This window comes from Pezoporus wallicus, unplaced genomic scaffold (assembly GCF_028554395.1).
Source record: "Pezoporus wallicus isolate ANWC-B61680 ecotype Strahan unplaced genomic scaffold, APGP_CSIRO_Pwel_v1 contig_747, whole genome shotgun sequence".
Taxonomy (NCBI): Eukaryota; Metazoa; Chordata; class Aves; order Psittaciformes; family Psittacidae; genus Pezoporus; species Pezoporus wallicus.
In genome coordinates this window covers 3,551,881-3,566,287 of record NW_026638457.1, presented here as the reverse complement: position 1 = coordinate 3,566,287, position 14,407 = coordinate 3,551,881, and the positions used below count along the sequence as shown (strand labels likewise).

The 14,407-nt window shown below is 36.0% G+C and overlaps 1 protein-coding gene across 7 annotated transcripts in view; it reads right to left on the bottom strand.

The window, feature by feature from the left end:
- GRIK2 (glutamate ionotropic receptor kainate type subunit 2) overlaps positions 1-14,407 on the bottom strand; it is a 402,122-nt gene that overhangs the window by 259,532 nt on the left and 128,183 nt on the right. For 6 of the 7 annotated variants that reach the window (XM_057410869.1, XM_057410866.1, XM_057410863.1 and 3 more), the window contains exons 2-3: positions 5,242-5,409; positions 1,044-1,301 (exon numbers count right to left, since the gene is read on the bottom strand). In XM_057410869.1, coding sequence (XP_057266852.1) covers positions 1,044-1,301; positions 5,242-5,409 — 426 coding nt within the window. Of the gene's footprint in view, positions 1-1,043; positions 1,321-5,241; positions 5,410-14,407 lie in introns of those variants that run through there. The other variant, XM_057410868.1, reaches the window with a different exon arrangement.

Below are 14,407 nucleotides of genomic sequence, written 5' to 3'. Positions count from 1 at the left end.
TTTTTCCCATCCGTACTTCAAAGGCAAGAGATAATGTGGACTTCCCAGCAGTGTGTCCTGATTTTGAATTCTTTGAATTATCCACAGAAGATGCTAATAAAGAGAGCTTGACAGTCTTAAATTAAAATTTCAATTTATTTACAGCAAATGCCACAAAAGAGAGGATTAGCTTTTTAAAACTGATTTTTTTTCTGTCTCTTCAAACAGCAACAGATTTCAAGAAAAAAAGATGTTGTAGCTTGCATGACAGTTTATCAGCAGGATCAACCAGTGTCCTAACATGAAGGGTCAAGCCATCCAGAAAGAAATAAAAATGTAGGATGAGTATTTCCTGAAATAATTCTTCATGTTTTTAAAATAAACTAAATACTTGAGTCTCCTTATTCATTGTCAACTTTCCTTAAGGCAATACAAATTTTAGAGTAAGGTAACGGAAAGGTAGCAAATTGGTATGTTTTTGCTGGAAAGTCAGGAGTTAATTTTCAACTCATGGAACTCATCTGCAAAACAAGCCTTCAAATCTCTTTAGGTTTCAATTTCTAGCAGCTAAAACCAGAACTCCTTCTAGAATTCTCTCTGAAAAAAAAAGCAGATACTGAAATTACAAACAAATATGGCATCTGTTGTCTACCTTAACTAATGCCAGAAGCAGTGTTAGAATTTAGGTCTTCTGTTTCACCAAGCATACTAATACATCTCTCAAGTTACCATATTTTTCTTCAGAATTAAAAGCTTTAAATAAAATTAAAAGACATAGTTGTTCACAAGTGTTAAGGCACTGCAGAAAATGCAAATAGAGTGTGACTGATGCTACTGACAGCTATGAGCGCAAACACAGAATTCAGCAACTAAAGCATACTTATGGGAATACTTATACTAATAAATGTACATTATTTGCTATACGCTACCTTGCAGATAGAAATTGTTATAATTTAATTCTCTTAAGAAATATGAGTAGTGACACCTGTCCTCCCTCTCTTTGTACAAGTGAATACATCTGCACATAGAATACATCTGCACGCAATCTAATGCTTTAGCCTTACCAGTGCTGTCATCATAAACAACAGTTACTGTTTTCCACTTGAAGAACTGCACAAGGTCAAGTATGGCACGGCTGAGTGAAGAGAAATCTGGATAGAGGCTGACATAGAAGGAGTCCTTGTTGTCTGACACCTGATGTTTCCAGCGGGTCTGGATATGTGGAACACCCAAAGCGTTGCAGATGGATTGCACGGCATTAGCTGAAGAGCTATGAGATGGTCCGAAGATGGCAGCCACCCCAAGGGACAGCTGATCGCAGGCTGAAGAGGAGACAGAAGTCTGTCAATGATGAGAGGAAAGAAAGCAATGTGCCAGAAGGTACTGCACATTTCATATAAAACAAAAGGCACTCCATGAAATGTAAGTGCACTGCTGACAGATCTCCCTTGTTGTGTTACCCTTTCACTTTACACAGATTTCAGTTTCAGAGTACATTCCTAAACTTTCACGAGTTGATGAATAACAACACTTATCATTAAAATAATGCTCGGCTACATTTAATAAACACCTCATTGTCAGTGGAAGTCACAAAGGCCAGCAATTCTGCACCTTCTAAAAGATACAAGAGATTTATGCTCAGTTGCATCTTACATTTGGAAAAGGTCCATATGGGACAGTCTTCTTCAACCAATCAACACTATTTCTACTGAGATCTTAACTACTCTAGAAATTTTATGTGTTAAGTAGATTCCAGTTATTAGACAAATTATTACTTTCATTGAAATGGACATTTGAATTTCTGTATCTGAAAAGTAGGCATGTTGATGAACAAAATTTAAAAGACAACATTTTCCTTAAAATTAAAAATTAAATTGCTATCTGCTAATGAAAAATAAATAAATAAATAAATAAATAAATAGATAAATAAATGTCCCTTCTGAAACACTGGTAACACTCACGTTTCCTATACCTGCATTAACAGATAAAACTGACCCTGAGATTCACTGACACGATACTGCTGCATTCAAGTAGCTTAGCTCTCCTGTTTCCAACATAGGGTTGCCCTACCTATACAATGCATTAGTAGTCTCTGGTCATTTATTATGTCCCACAGTACGCTCCACTATATTTTGTAGAATATTAGTTGGGGCATGACAAAAAAAGAATGCAGGAAAATTAGTCATTAATGCAGGTCAGTGTTTCAGCCCATGCCCTTCTGTTTAGATAATTACCAGAGATATAACCTTTATGAGTATGCGGATCAGAAAAACATCAGATTCTGTCTTCAAAGAAAATACCCTACTTAGTAAACAGAAGTAATGAAAAGTATCTTCTTAATCCAACCTATGCAAATATTTGTATGAGGTTTGATTAACTGATACTGTTACTCTAACATCAGTGTTCCTGACAGCTGAGGAAACAAGCAGCAGAAACACATTTTGCCGCATTACTTTTTCAGCAAATCAAAATTAGTTTATTGTTCACACCTTTTTCAACATGATGAAAATATTGCTAAGTCTTTCAAGTGCGTTCCAGAAACTATGCTGGCACACCTTTTCATTACTAAAGAGCACTTTTAGTTTAAATTAACTTTTCATAGGCATATGGGATCTCCATTGCATTTCTGAGCATCGGATCAGGGCCTAAATGACTAGCTTGATAAAAAAAACATTTATGCTAATATTGCCCTTCCTAAGAGCAATCAACAAGCTTTATGCAAATGTCAGTAAATGGGATCACTAACAACAGCCATAGATACCAGATGGTTTTTCAATAGGCTTTTTTTTTTTTTCCCCCTTCTGTTTCTGCGATTTGAATAATACAATGCTTTCACACGTGATTTAATATGGCACTGGCTCTATCAGACACATACCAATTTTGCTAGTGCACTGGGGATATTTTGCTTGCATTGACATTATTCTTCACTGAAACAGGATTTTGGGAATACCATCTTACCTTCAGATTGCTATTTCATACACTACCTTTAAAAAAAAAAAAAATATTTCATTTATATTCAACTTCAAAACTATGTGTTACAGAGAGATCTAAACAGGCTATTTTTGATGCAGCTTCTACCTGCTCACTGATAGTCCTAATCACGAGCCACAAAATGAGTCAAATGTTTAAGCCTCACTGTTAAAACTCTGCTTTGGAGTCATCATAAATGAATCATTTTATGTTGACATTTAGCCTTTAATTCTGAACTAAAGCACCTGTCAGCGGAAATGTAGTTGGCTGTATTGTGAATTGATGAAGCAAAAGGCTATTAACAACAAAAGGTTACACAGATTTTGATACAGCCCGACCAGTTACAAATAAAGAGTTGCATTCTCATCCAAGATGCAAGTGGGAACAATGAATATATACAATCTATTCCATATGTCCAATCAATAGCAGGTCGCCATTCTAACTTCAGCTACTACAGTCTATCAAGAATCAGCAACATGCTACCTTTCACTTTCAAGCAAACCTCATTTAAGGGCTGAAAGTAGTTGCATTGTCTTAGGAAAGGCTTAAGGAATTAAATATCACAGAATAAATTTCTCTGCTCTCTACACCCTCCCTCAGGAACTGAGAGACTTTGTTCTATTGAATTTCACAGGACAGTGTGTTCTGGAGTCAGGAAACAGCTGAATTTGGAAGATGAGGAGGAAAGGAGAAGGAAGAGGCCAGAATTTATTTATTCATTGGCCAAGATGGAAAAGAAAGAGTAGTCTTTCCCAGAACCTACTTTAATCTATGAAACAAGACACCAGAACAACTACTCAAAAAGACTTTTTAAAAACAGTTATTTTCCTTTTATTTCTTCACAAACCCTCCTCTGAAAAGAAATTATCTTGCTAGGCATAAATATTTAGCTCATAATATTTTTCATAAATCAAAACACTTTACAATGACCAAATTGTGTGTATTTCTGTACAAATATCAATACTGTATGTTTTCATACCTAGCAACAACAGCCTATGTTAGAATTGTATATTTAGGAGACAAAGAGACAAAACAGGTTAGCAATATTAACTTTGCATGTTACAGCAAAAGAGAAAAAATATTTATCATTTCTAATTTTTTTAATCACAATTATATTCCACTTAAGATGTACTTCAATGTACATTCATCCTGACATGGCAACTTTTCCATATGTAACATTTATAAGGTGTCATCAAAAGTTTGTATTCATCTTAGCTCACTATAACATCAAAACCATTTTATTGTGTAAAGCTTCCAGTCTTCAAGGCTTGGAGTGTCATACTGGGACCAGATCACCTAGCAAATTTTGCTAGATTCTGTCATGAGAAATGCAGGTTGACTTCTGACTCAACTTTCTTTTTTGTTTGCTTTATTGTTGTTAAGAATAACATTCAGATGAAATCGTCTCCTCAATTTAATGAGAAAAAGTTTTTTCAAAGAACATGTAGTACAATGCAAAATTCAGTCCTACTGAGTTCTGACACCAGGCTTTGTATTTTCTTCTACAAATACATATTGAACTTGTTGGGGGTTGTGCTTTTAGGATATGGCAATGATGCAGTACAACTTACATCTACCATCACGGATTTGAATGTAAAGCAATATGGAAACTTCAATTTGTGTAAGAATCCAAGATTTGAAAATTTAGAAAAAATGTTTAGAAATAGACTTAATTTTTAATTTAACAAATTATTTATACTTAGGATAAAACTACTGAACTTAGGCCTAGACATTTACCTGATAACAATATTCTTAAGAACAGACTTAATATTAAGGGGGGGGGTTATCCTATGTTAATATAAAATGCACAAAATTACAACTACTTGCTCCTCTTTGAAGCACACACCTGATTAACTGCATATGAGACATTCATACAATAAAGGTATTTGTAGAGATGTACTTGAACTAATTGGATGCTTAAAATTGAATTGGAGCCTTCTTGGTTCACTAGAATTTGGGGGCACTTGGCATTTTTCAGGAAAAAGTCTGTAGATAATGTTTTCTCACTCCAAAAGGGTTGCTTACAATGCTCAGAAAAATTTATTTCAGATTTTAAGTATTTAAAGATACAACTTTTAGATAGGGGCAGTGGGAGCAAAGATGACAACAAAATTTGTAAGCAGTTACCATTACAGTCTTCCAGGAGAGATCTTTAAAGCAGTTCTTTGATGTCAGCCACAAACTTGTACAGTATCATTGCATAGGGTTTTATTGAACAGACATTTTTGCAGGTAGGGAAACTAGGTGAGTCTTAGTTGCTCATTAAAAAAAAATAAATATGCAAAAGGTTACCTTTTTTGGATGCTTCAAAACTGTCATAGAGATTTATCTTTTGGGTGTCATATGTTAATGTGGTGTTTGGCAGAAGAGTTCTATTTCTGTTGATTGTGTTCACAGCAAATCTGAAGGCTAATTCTTCTGCTCCCATTGGGCCAGATTCCACACACTCAAAAATGCCTCCTGTTAGTGAAAGAAGAAAGGAAAACACAAACTTAATAAACTTCATAGAGTGTAACTTATGAAGTTATCTCATTATTTTGGTAAGGTCTGAGACAAACCATAAATAACCCACCAACAAATCAAGCTAACTTCAATGAAAACCTGTGTATTTACTTATAGACTCTCCCTTTCTGACATTATTAAATATGAAAAGGCTTTTCAGTTTTGTAATTCAACAACCTCTTCCAACCCGCTTCCCACTATAGGGTGGAGGTGTTAACTTTTTTCCTTCAGATGAACTCTCCAATGGTTGCTGAGAGCCCTAGGGGCAGATGTTCAAATAATATTAGTTTAAAAGCACAAGAACTAACTACTGAGATGAGATGTGACTAATAATTATTTAAACATTAATCATTTAAAACTGAGAATGAGACACTGAGGGGGAAGGCATTTGCTTAAGCAAAAAATAGGGAAACGGTCCAAACTGATTGAGCATAGAATATGTAACCAATTTTAACAATACTCTAGAAGCTAAAGCAAAAGACACTTGGATAACATTTAGATAAATAAAGGCATAGTACACAAAAAATGAAAAAAATTACCATATTTGTTTTTATGATAATTCAATATTAATATGAAAGGCAACCATTGCTTTTGATATCAAGGAAGTACTCTGTTCAGAAAAACATAGTCTGACAGGACTGCTTAAGACTTACAGCATCTAAACATTATAGATCAAACTGTGACATAATAATAAGATCCTATTTTGATTTGGGGAAATATTTAAAAATTGCTGCAGAAAACTAAAAGCTAGTAAATAAATAAAAAGTATAGCTAGTCAGGGACAAGAAAAATAAAAAGACATTTCCACGAACATAATTAAAATTAAAGTAGATTTTACAGGCTTTCCTAAGGCATCCAGAAAGCAGTTGTTCAAATATATCTGAATAACCCAGTATCACACAAACAGATACTAAAAAAAAGTATATATATATATACCCTAAGTTACAATGGATCCATAAAGAAAAATAACATTACAATATCTCTTCTAACTGAATTATTTACACTGGAAGATTTCTTATTTAAATGTGTTGGAAGGTAAATATCTTCCTTCTTTATTTCTGTATTTTTCATTCTGCTTATTTCTAAATTCTTGAGATGGGGAATTCCCTCTCAAAGATGCAGCCATGACTCTCAGCATAAAATAAAATAAATATGCATTTTGACCTCTCATATCTGGGTAATTCCTAATAGTAGTGACAGTCCATCACATAGTAAGCCAGTTTTATGAAGATGACAAAGACTCTACCTGTGGTGAGTGGCAACAACATGAAATTTCCCATGTGCACCATTCAGTAGTTTGTTCCCTCACTCACACATTCTCTGTTCCTGTGATAAATGTATCCCCAGGAAAGCTAGCAGCATATGGTCTGTCTGCTTCAGGGTAAATTTGTATTCCCAAGGAAAACAGGTAGAATAACCTGTTTCTGTTGTTCTATGATTAGGATATTTTGCTAGAAGGTAGGAAAACACAGCTTCTAATACCTGCTCCTGAATATTTTCACATTTTACATTGGATAGACACCGAATTAAAAATAAAAACCCTAGAGGAATCTAAATTAGACCATATACTTGCAGTTTCCTGGCTGTTTTCTACCTAGAGGTTATCAAACTTCCACTAGCCACCTTTCATTTCAGCTTTATGCTACTTCCATAATTGTCTGCTCAAGCAGCAGGGGAGGAACATCATACAATTCAGTATTTTGGATTCTAGCAGGTGTAAGTTCATCTTAATCTTCACACCAAGAAGAGACTCCAATCAAGAGGCTCTCAAAGTGGCCCGTGTCCTGCTAATGTGCAAAATGGCTGAAAGTGCCAGGCTCCTTTGTAATGAGTAACAGCTGCTAGCTTTGGCCAAACTAATACTGCACACAGGGCATCACCATTTTTCAACTAAACTTTCAAGTGATTTACATTGAACCAACACACTAAGAGCAAGAGCTTAAGCAGACAGATGCCTGCATTCTTCATATCAGAAAGTAGTCACAATGCAGCTTCTCATTCTCCAGGTGCGAGCCCTTTGAAGTGTGCTTGGAAGTCTATGCTTCAGACACTTTCAGGTTGCTCAGCAAAGGCATGTAAATGAGTTCAGACTGACAGGAATGGGAAGCCTTAAAGAGTGCTTTCTCTAGTGCTGTATAAGATGTAAGCAGAAACTTATTTGGAAACTTTAAACTGCCTGGGGCTTACTGTTACGTTCTTATGTTTGTTACTGAATATGTAAGTAATAGCAAAAGAAATACTTTTAGTATTTCTAAAGAAAATGTGGGTTTTGGGGTTGTTTTTTATATATTTATATATATAAAATGGAAAAGAAATTAATGAAAGGGATTGGTTTTCCATTTCCGGTATACTCAAGGTTAAAAAGATAGAGGTTTCCTGAGGCTTTCATAGCATACCAAGTCATGTTGTTCCCTCCCAGGCAGGCTGTTCTCTACTGCTGTTGAGCCTCGTATTCATGAAAGCCGTCTTAATAGTCAAATTGAGGAATGCACTGCCTGCTCTCAGATAAGCAGACAGAAAAGTCATAAATCTTGACATTGATATGTGAACAAGCAGCAGAGCCAACTACTATCTCTAACAGCTTGAAAAATGCAGGTGTTGGGGTTTGTCAACACCATTTATAGACCCATAATAGGCAAAACCATCTGTTGTCTTACACAACTAACAGCACATCCTAGAGGAAATGGATGTATTTTCACTGCCACCTGAAAACAGAGACAAAAAAACTTAAAAGGAGTAAATGTGTATTTAATACTTAGTTTGCTTTAATGGTCTCATATATGACTTCTTCATTTACAGTGTTAATAATATGGAAGTTCATCTCTGCCCTAAACAGTAATGTTAGGGAACATGGCATTATGTAGCTACAGCTCAATCTGTAGCTCATGAAGTTTTATTGACTGCATACAGTAGGTGACTGCTGTATAGCTGAACACTTCAAGTCTTTATTGTCACAATAACTACTTCACAAAAAGCTCACTAGATTTCAGTAGTGATCAACATCTGAATCACAGTGATGGGGAATTTTTAAGACAGGCTAGTCCAAGCATGAACAACTGTAAACCAATCTTTAAATACTGTATCTTTTGCAGGGACATCCAGGATAATTCAAATCCCCTATTAATCTTGATACAACAGAACTGCTTTTACTGGATCTCAAGTCCACTAGGATTTTTCATCAGTTGTCACATGGAAAAAACTTTCATATAATAAGTTCTTATTTGAAAAATCATGGCAGTCAGGTGAAGTTCCCAGCATCTAGAAAAAAGGAAATGTAACACCCCTTTTCAGAAACGGAAAATGGAAGACCCAGGAAACTACAGACCAATCAGTCTCACCTCTGTGCCTGGCAGGATCGTGGAGCAGACTCTCCTGGAAACCAGGCTAAGGCACATGTAAAACAATGGGGTGGCTGGTGACAGCAAACATGGCTTCACTAAGGGCAAATCATGCCTGACTAATTTGGTGCCTTCTGTGATGAGGTTACAGAACTGATGGACAGGGGCAAAGCAGTTGACATCGTCTACCCGGACTTGTGCAAAGCGTTTGACACTGTCTCACATGACATCCTTGTCTCTACACTGGAAAGACATAAATTTGATGAATGGACCACTCGGTGGGTAAAGAACTGGCTGGATGGCTGCATGCAGAGTTGCAGTCAAGGGCTCAATGTCCAGCTAGAGAACAGTAACGAGTGGTGTCCCCTAGTGGTAGGTGTTGGGACTGATCCTGTTCAACACCTTTGTCAGCAACATGGACAGTGGGATTGAGTGTGCCCTCAGCAAGTTTGCCGATGACACCAGGCTGTGTGGTTCTGTTGATATGCTGGAGGGAAGGAATGCCATCCAGAGGGACCTTGACACGCTTGTGAGGTGGGCTGATGCCAGCCTCATGAAGTTTAACCATGACAAGTGTAGGGTCCTACACCTGGGTCAGAGCAATCCCAGGCACAGCTACAGGTTGGGCAGAGAAGAGATTCAGAGCAGCCCTGTGGAGAAGGACTTCAGGGTGTTGGTCAATGAGAAACTGAACATGAGCCTGCTTCAGTGTGCACTCATAGCCCAGAAAGCCAATCATATCCTGGGCTGCATCAAAAGGAGTGTGAGCAGCAGGTTTCAGGAGGTGATCCTGCCCCTCTACTCTGCTCTCATGAGACCCCACTTGGAGTTCTGTGTGCACTTCTGCTGTCCTCAACATAAGAAGGATCTGAAGGAAGTCCAGAGGAAGGCCATAAGTATGGTAAGGGAGCTAGAGAATCTCCTATACAAAGGCTGAGAAAATAGGGGCTTTTCAGCCTGCAGATAAGAAGGCTGCGTGGAGACCTCATGGCAGCCTTCCAGTATCTGAAGGGGGCCTACAAGGATGCTGGAGAGGGACTCTTCATTAGGAACTGTAGAGACAGGAAAAGGGTTAAATGGTTCAAACTAAAATAAGGGAAGTTCAAGTTAGATACAAGGAAGAAGTTTGTTACTGTGAGGATGGAGAGGCACTGGAATGGGTGGCCCAAAGAAGTGGTAAATGCTTCATCCCTGGCAGTGTTCAAGGACAGGTTGGATAGAGCTATGGGGGTGACATGGTCTAGGGCTAGGTGTCCCTGCCCATGGCAGGGGAGTTGGAATTAGATGATCTTAAGGTCCTTCGCAACCCTAACTATTCTACTCTTCTATGATTATTTCCCATAAGCAATAGGGAAAATACAGTCACCAATGTAATACTGATGCAGTAACAGTTTCTTTGGAAACAGAAACCACTGAAAATAACCCAGTAATATTTTATCTAAAAAAATACAACATTTAGTACATTAGTCTAAGCAATGTAGACATTATTCCCCAAAGAAAAGGAAAACCTGAAATTATAAAAAAAGAAGTAAAAAATAATTTGTTCTGAGATTGTTCAAATTAATTAATTTTAATTAAAAATTAAAAGATCCATTTTAGGGATCACTATCTTGTGTGTTTTGCATTATCATCTCCATGTGATATGTGATAAAACCTGCAGAAATTACAGAAGTGCTTAACTACACAAAACCACTAGATAAACACAAGTCCCAGAACAAGTCATTCATAAATCTCTCATCTTATGCATGGAGTACTTTTGAAACAGATGCATGCCATAAAACCTGAACTACTGTTGCATACTTGAAAAAATACAGATTCAAACAAGCTTCAAAAGTGTCTGAGTAGAACTACAAACAAGCAAACTAGCAAACTTGGCTGATACTAAATCAAATAATTTCTCCTTTGTTCCAGTACAGTCCCAAGTTTGTCTCAGTAGAAATGAATGTTATTTAATTACAGTAGCTACAGGCTATTTTACAATCCATGACCTCTGAAAAGTGAAACCTTTAAATACTTAACAGAAGGCCACACTATCTCAGATCATAACCTGACAAATCAGAGGGAATGAAGCTTACAGACGACTTTAAATGACTGAAGATAAAATAATTGGGTTTTAATATCACTGCATGTATATGAATATGAACTATATACACAGAACTAAAACTTCCATGGTTTTCAAATGTGAATTTAGGAGAGAAAAATTTAAACACAAACTCATTCTAATACAGTATTGTTGATGTTATCAAAGTTATGGAAAAAATAACATTAATAATTTCAATTTTAAATGTGATTTTCTCATAGAAAGATGTAAGATGAAGTTTCTTTTTTTTTTCCTAATATCAAACCAATTTGGTAAAGATCTCACACATACGCTGTTATTAATAGCTATAATTTTTTAACACTATAGCTATGTTATCATTGTCATGCACCAATCTGCACAAGTTTACAGACAGCTATGAAGGAGGCCTTTATTAATACATAATGAAAAGTAATATCAGTCACATTTTGGCATGAGCACCATTTTTTAATGATACAGTAACTTTTCAAACATTACAATTAGGTTTTGCCTAAACACATTCACAAGGATTAATGCAGTAGTCTTCCGTCCATTTATAGGCTACTTACAGAGCAGCTACAATTTTCAAACATTCTTACTTACAGGTTTGAAGATATATAAATCATTGACCATTTATTTTTATTCCAGAAAGAGTCTCAAAAATATATTAGAACACTAAGCATACCAGTTCCCTAACCTCCTAGGACTAAGCATAGATAAATGTTAACAATAGTGCATTAGGCCACAAAAAGTTATTCACCCATCTTCTCAAACATTGGGTTGTTTCTGGAACCACATTTGAGATGCCAAACTGTACACAGCGAAGGAAATTTTATCCAGGTTTTCAGTTGTTTTTCAAATAAAAGTGATAAAATTGTGAGAAGTAGACGTTAAAAAAGTCAATTTATTTTGAATTTCACTCCTACAATACCGTCCTATTTAATACTAATACTTCCATATGCAAAAGCTGAAGCAAAAACAGCTTGTTTTTTAGGTATTCTTTGAGGAAGGAGGGACAGTTTTGTTTTAATAAGGTAAACAATAGTCAGGAAAGAATGTAGGACTCAAAGCTTATCATTATCATTTTTGAAGCAGGGCTTAGAAAGTTTGCACACCTAATTTCTCCAAAGTTTCCAGAGCCTGTGGTTCAGCAGTTACCAAGAATAACTTGACAATTCCGTGGAAAGCTGAAAAGTTTCCTAGGAACTCTAGGCATCCAAGAATGTATAGAAATATCTCAGTATAAGAAACTCATGCTAGGATCCCTCGACATACAAATATTGCAATCTAGAAACTCATGGTAGGATCTCTTGACATACAAAGATGAAACAGAAAAGCACCAAATTTCACAGAAGTCAGAAAGCTCTTAATCAGAAGTTCAAAGACACATTCAATGAAATATGCTTGTGATTATATGATTATTGATTTTTTTTCAAATAAACATGTTAAAGTGCTAGCCTATAAAGCAGAAAACAGATTCCATTATAAACCAAACTCCAAGCCATGCTCTTTCACTGTTCAGACCAATGCCCTAACCAGCAGGCAATATACTGACATGTAACACAGTTATCATGATTGGATAGGCTACAATATAAGAGAGCAGTTTTCAGCCTGCAAGACCCAGAAAACCAGAGGAAGCCTGAAGTTATCATATACTCCTATACAGCTCTGCTAGGTATGAAATAGGAGCCAGCCCACAATTTCTAGATCATGTGCTTCTTATCCAAATACTTTCTTGTAGAAAATACTTAAACAGAAGAGGAAGTCAGGGTCAGAACTCTGTTTTCTTCAAATTAGTCTACAGTCCCAGCCTTTAACTTCCAACTTGCTTTCTTACTTAAACCTATGTTTCCATCTACAACAGTAGTGCACCTTAGCAGACTGCTGTTATGTGGTCAAGTCACCTTCTTCTTGCTCTTTCTGATCAAGTGATTCCTAGTGCATCTTCAGCATCAATTATTTGCATGTGCTAGCCAGAAAAATATTCAGAATCAACTCCCAGTTATCCAGATAATTTGACTCACCCTTCTAAGACCCAGCAGCTAATTTAAAAGCAACAAAGCAAGCCCTGCAGGATCTAGCAAATGAACATCACATAATATATATATATTAGAGACATAAAACATATATATTAGGGACTATAGTGACAGAACAAGGGGTAACAGGTTAAAACTTAAACAGGGGAAGTTTAGATTGGATATAAGGAGGAAGTTCTTTACTGTAAGGATAGTGAGGCACTGGAATGGGATGCCCAAGGAAGTTGTGAGTGCTCCATCCCTGGCAGTGTTCAAGGCTAGGTTGGGTGATATGGTTTAGTGTGAGATGTCCCTGCCAATGGCGAGGGGGGGGGGGGGGGGTTGGAACTAGATGATCTTAAGGTCCTTTCCAACCCTAACTATTCTGTGATTCTATGACAATATGCATTATATTTTTTCCTATAGAAAAAAGAAGAAACAGATTCTCATACTTAATGCCTATATAAATCTTCAAAACAAGTAGCATCTTTTCCTCTTTCCAAAAATACCAGGAAACAAACTGTACTGAAATTACCCACAAAAGCTTAAAATTACAACACACATCATAAAAGATCAACCACTCTCAAAATAAACAGTAAGAGTATTCATTCTTATGGCTTTGACTTAAAAAGTCAATAAAATTTTATTTGCAATCACAAAAGACTTAAATGTGGATACTGCAAATGGATTTATACAAAAAAAGTATGACCTGAGTTCTGCTGAACGCCATGACCTCTGTTAATGTAAGTAAAACTTGAGAACTGGATTCCTGAGGGGTATCTTTACTAGAAGTAAAATGTATAAGTGATTATAATCAGCTTCAGGATGACTTTTTTTCTTTTTTAATGCTTAATATTTTAAAGTTCAGGAGTTTGGAGATAAGTGATTTAAGCAAGTTAAAAAACTATATTTTCATATTTTTCTTCCTTCTCTCAAGATTTTCACAGATGTAATCCTTCAGTAATTCAAAACAGTTTTTATGAAGTGTATTATCTGATTTGAGAGGGAAAAAGAAAAAAGATGTACCAGGGCTTCAAGTGTATATGACTGCACATATATAACAGAAAAGGTACAGAATACAAAACACCATACTGTGAATGGCATGACCTGCATATACTTTTCACTATCTACAGAATAATTACTTTCATAAATGGATTTAATTTTGTTGTTGCTCTTCATAGTCACTCTTTGGGCTAATGAAATAGTATTTAGAATTCCATTGGGGAGCAAGGTGTTACAACTGCCTATTTAAAGGACTCATACTGCTATTATTTAGTGAAATACTTCTTTCCAGAGACAATTCAGACAAAATGGAGAATTGTGGTATTTTTTCCATGCATATGCAAAGTAACATCCAAAGAATCAATACAAAATAGTTTCTTAATTAAAAAGAAAATGTGTAGAATTCTACGAGTACTCTTCCATGATCCCTGAATAAGCATAAGCAAGAGCTGGTAAATCCATTTGCTTAGCAGTAACTTGACCAGTGTAGGTTTGCTTTCTAAGGACTGTATATATGAGATACAAAATAAAGATTTCTTATCCTG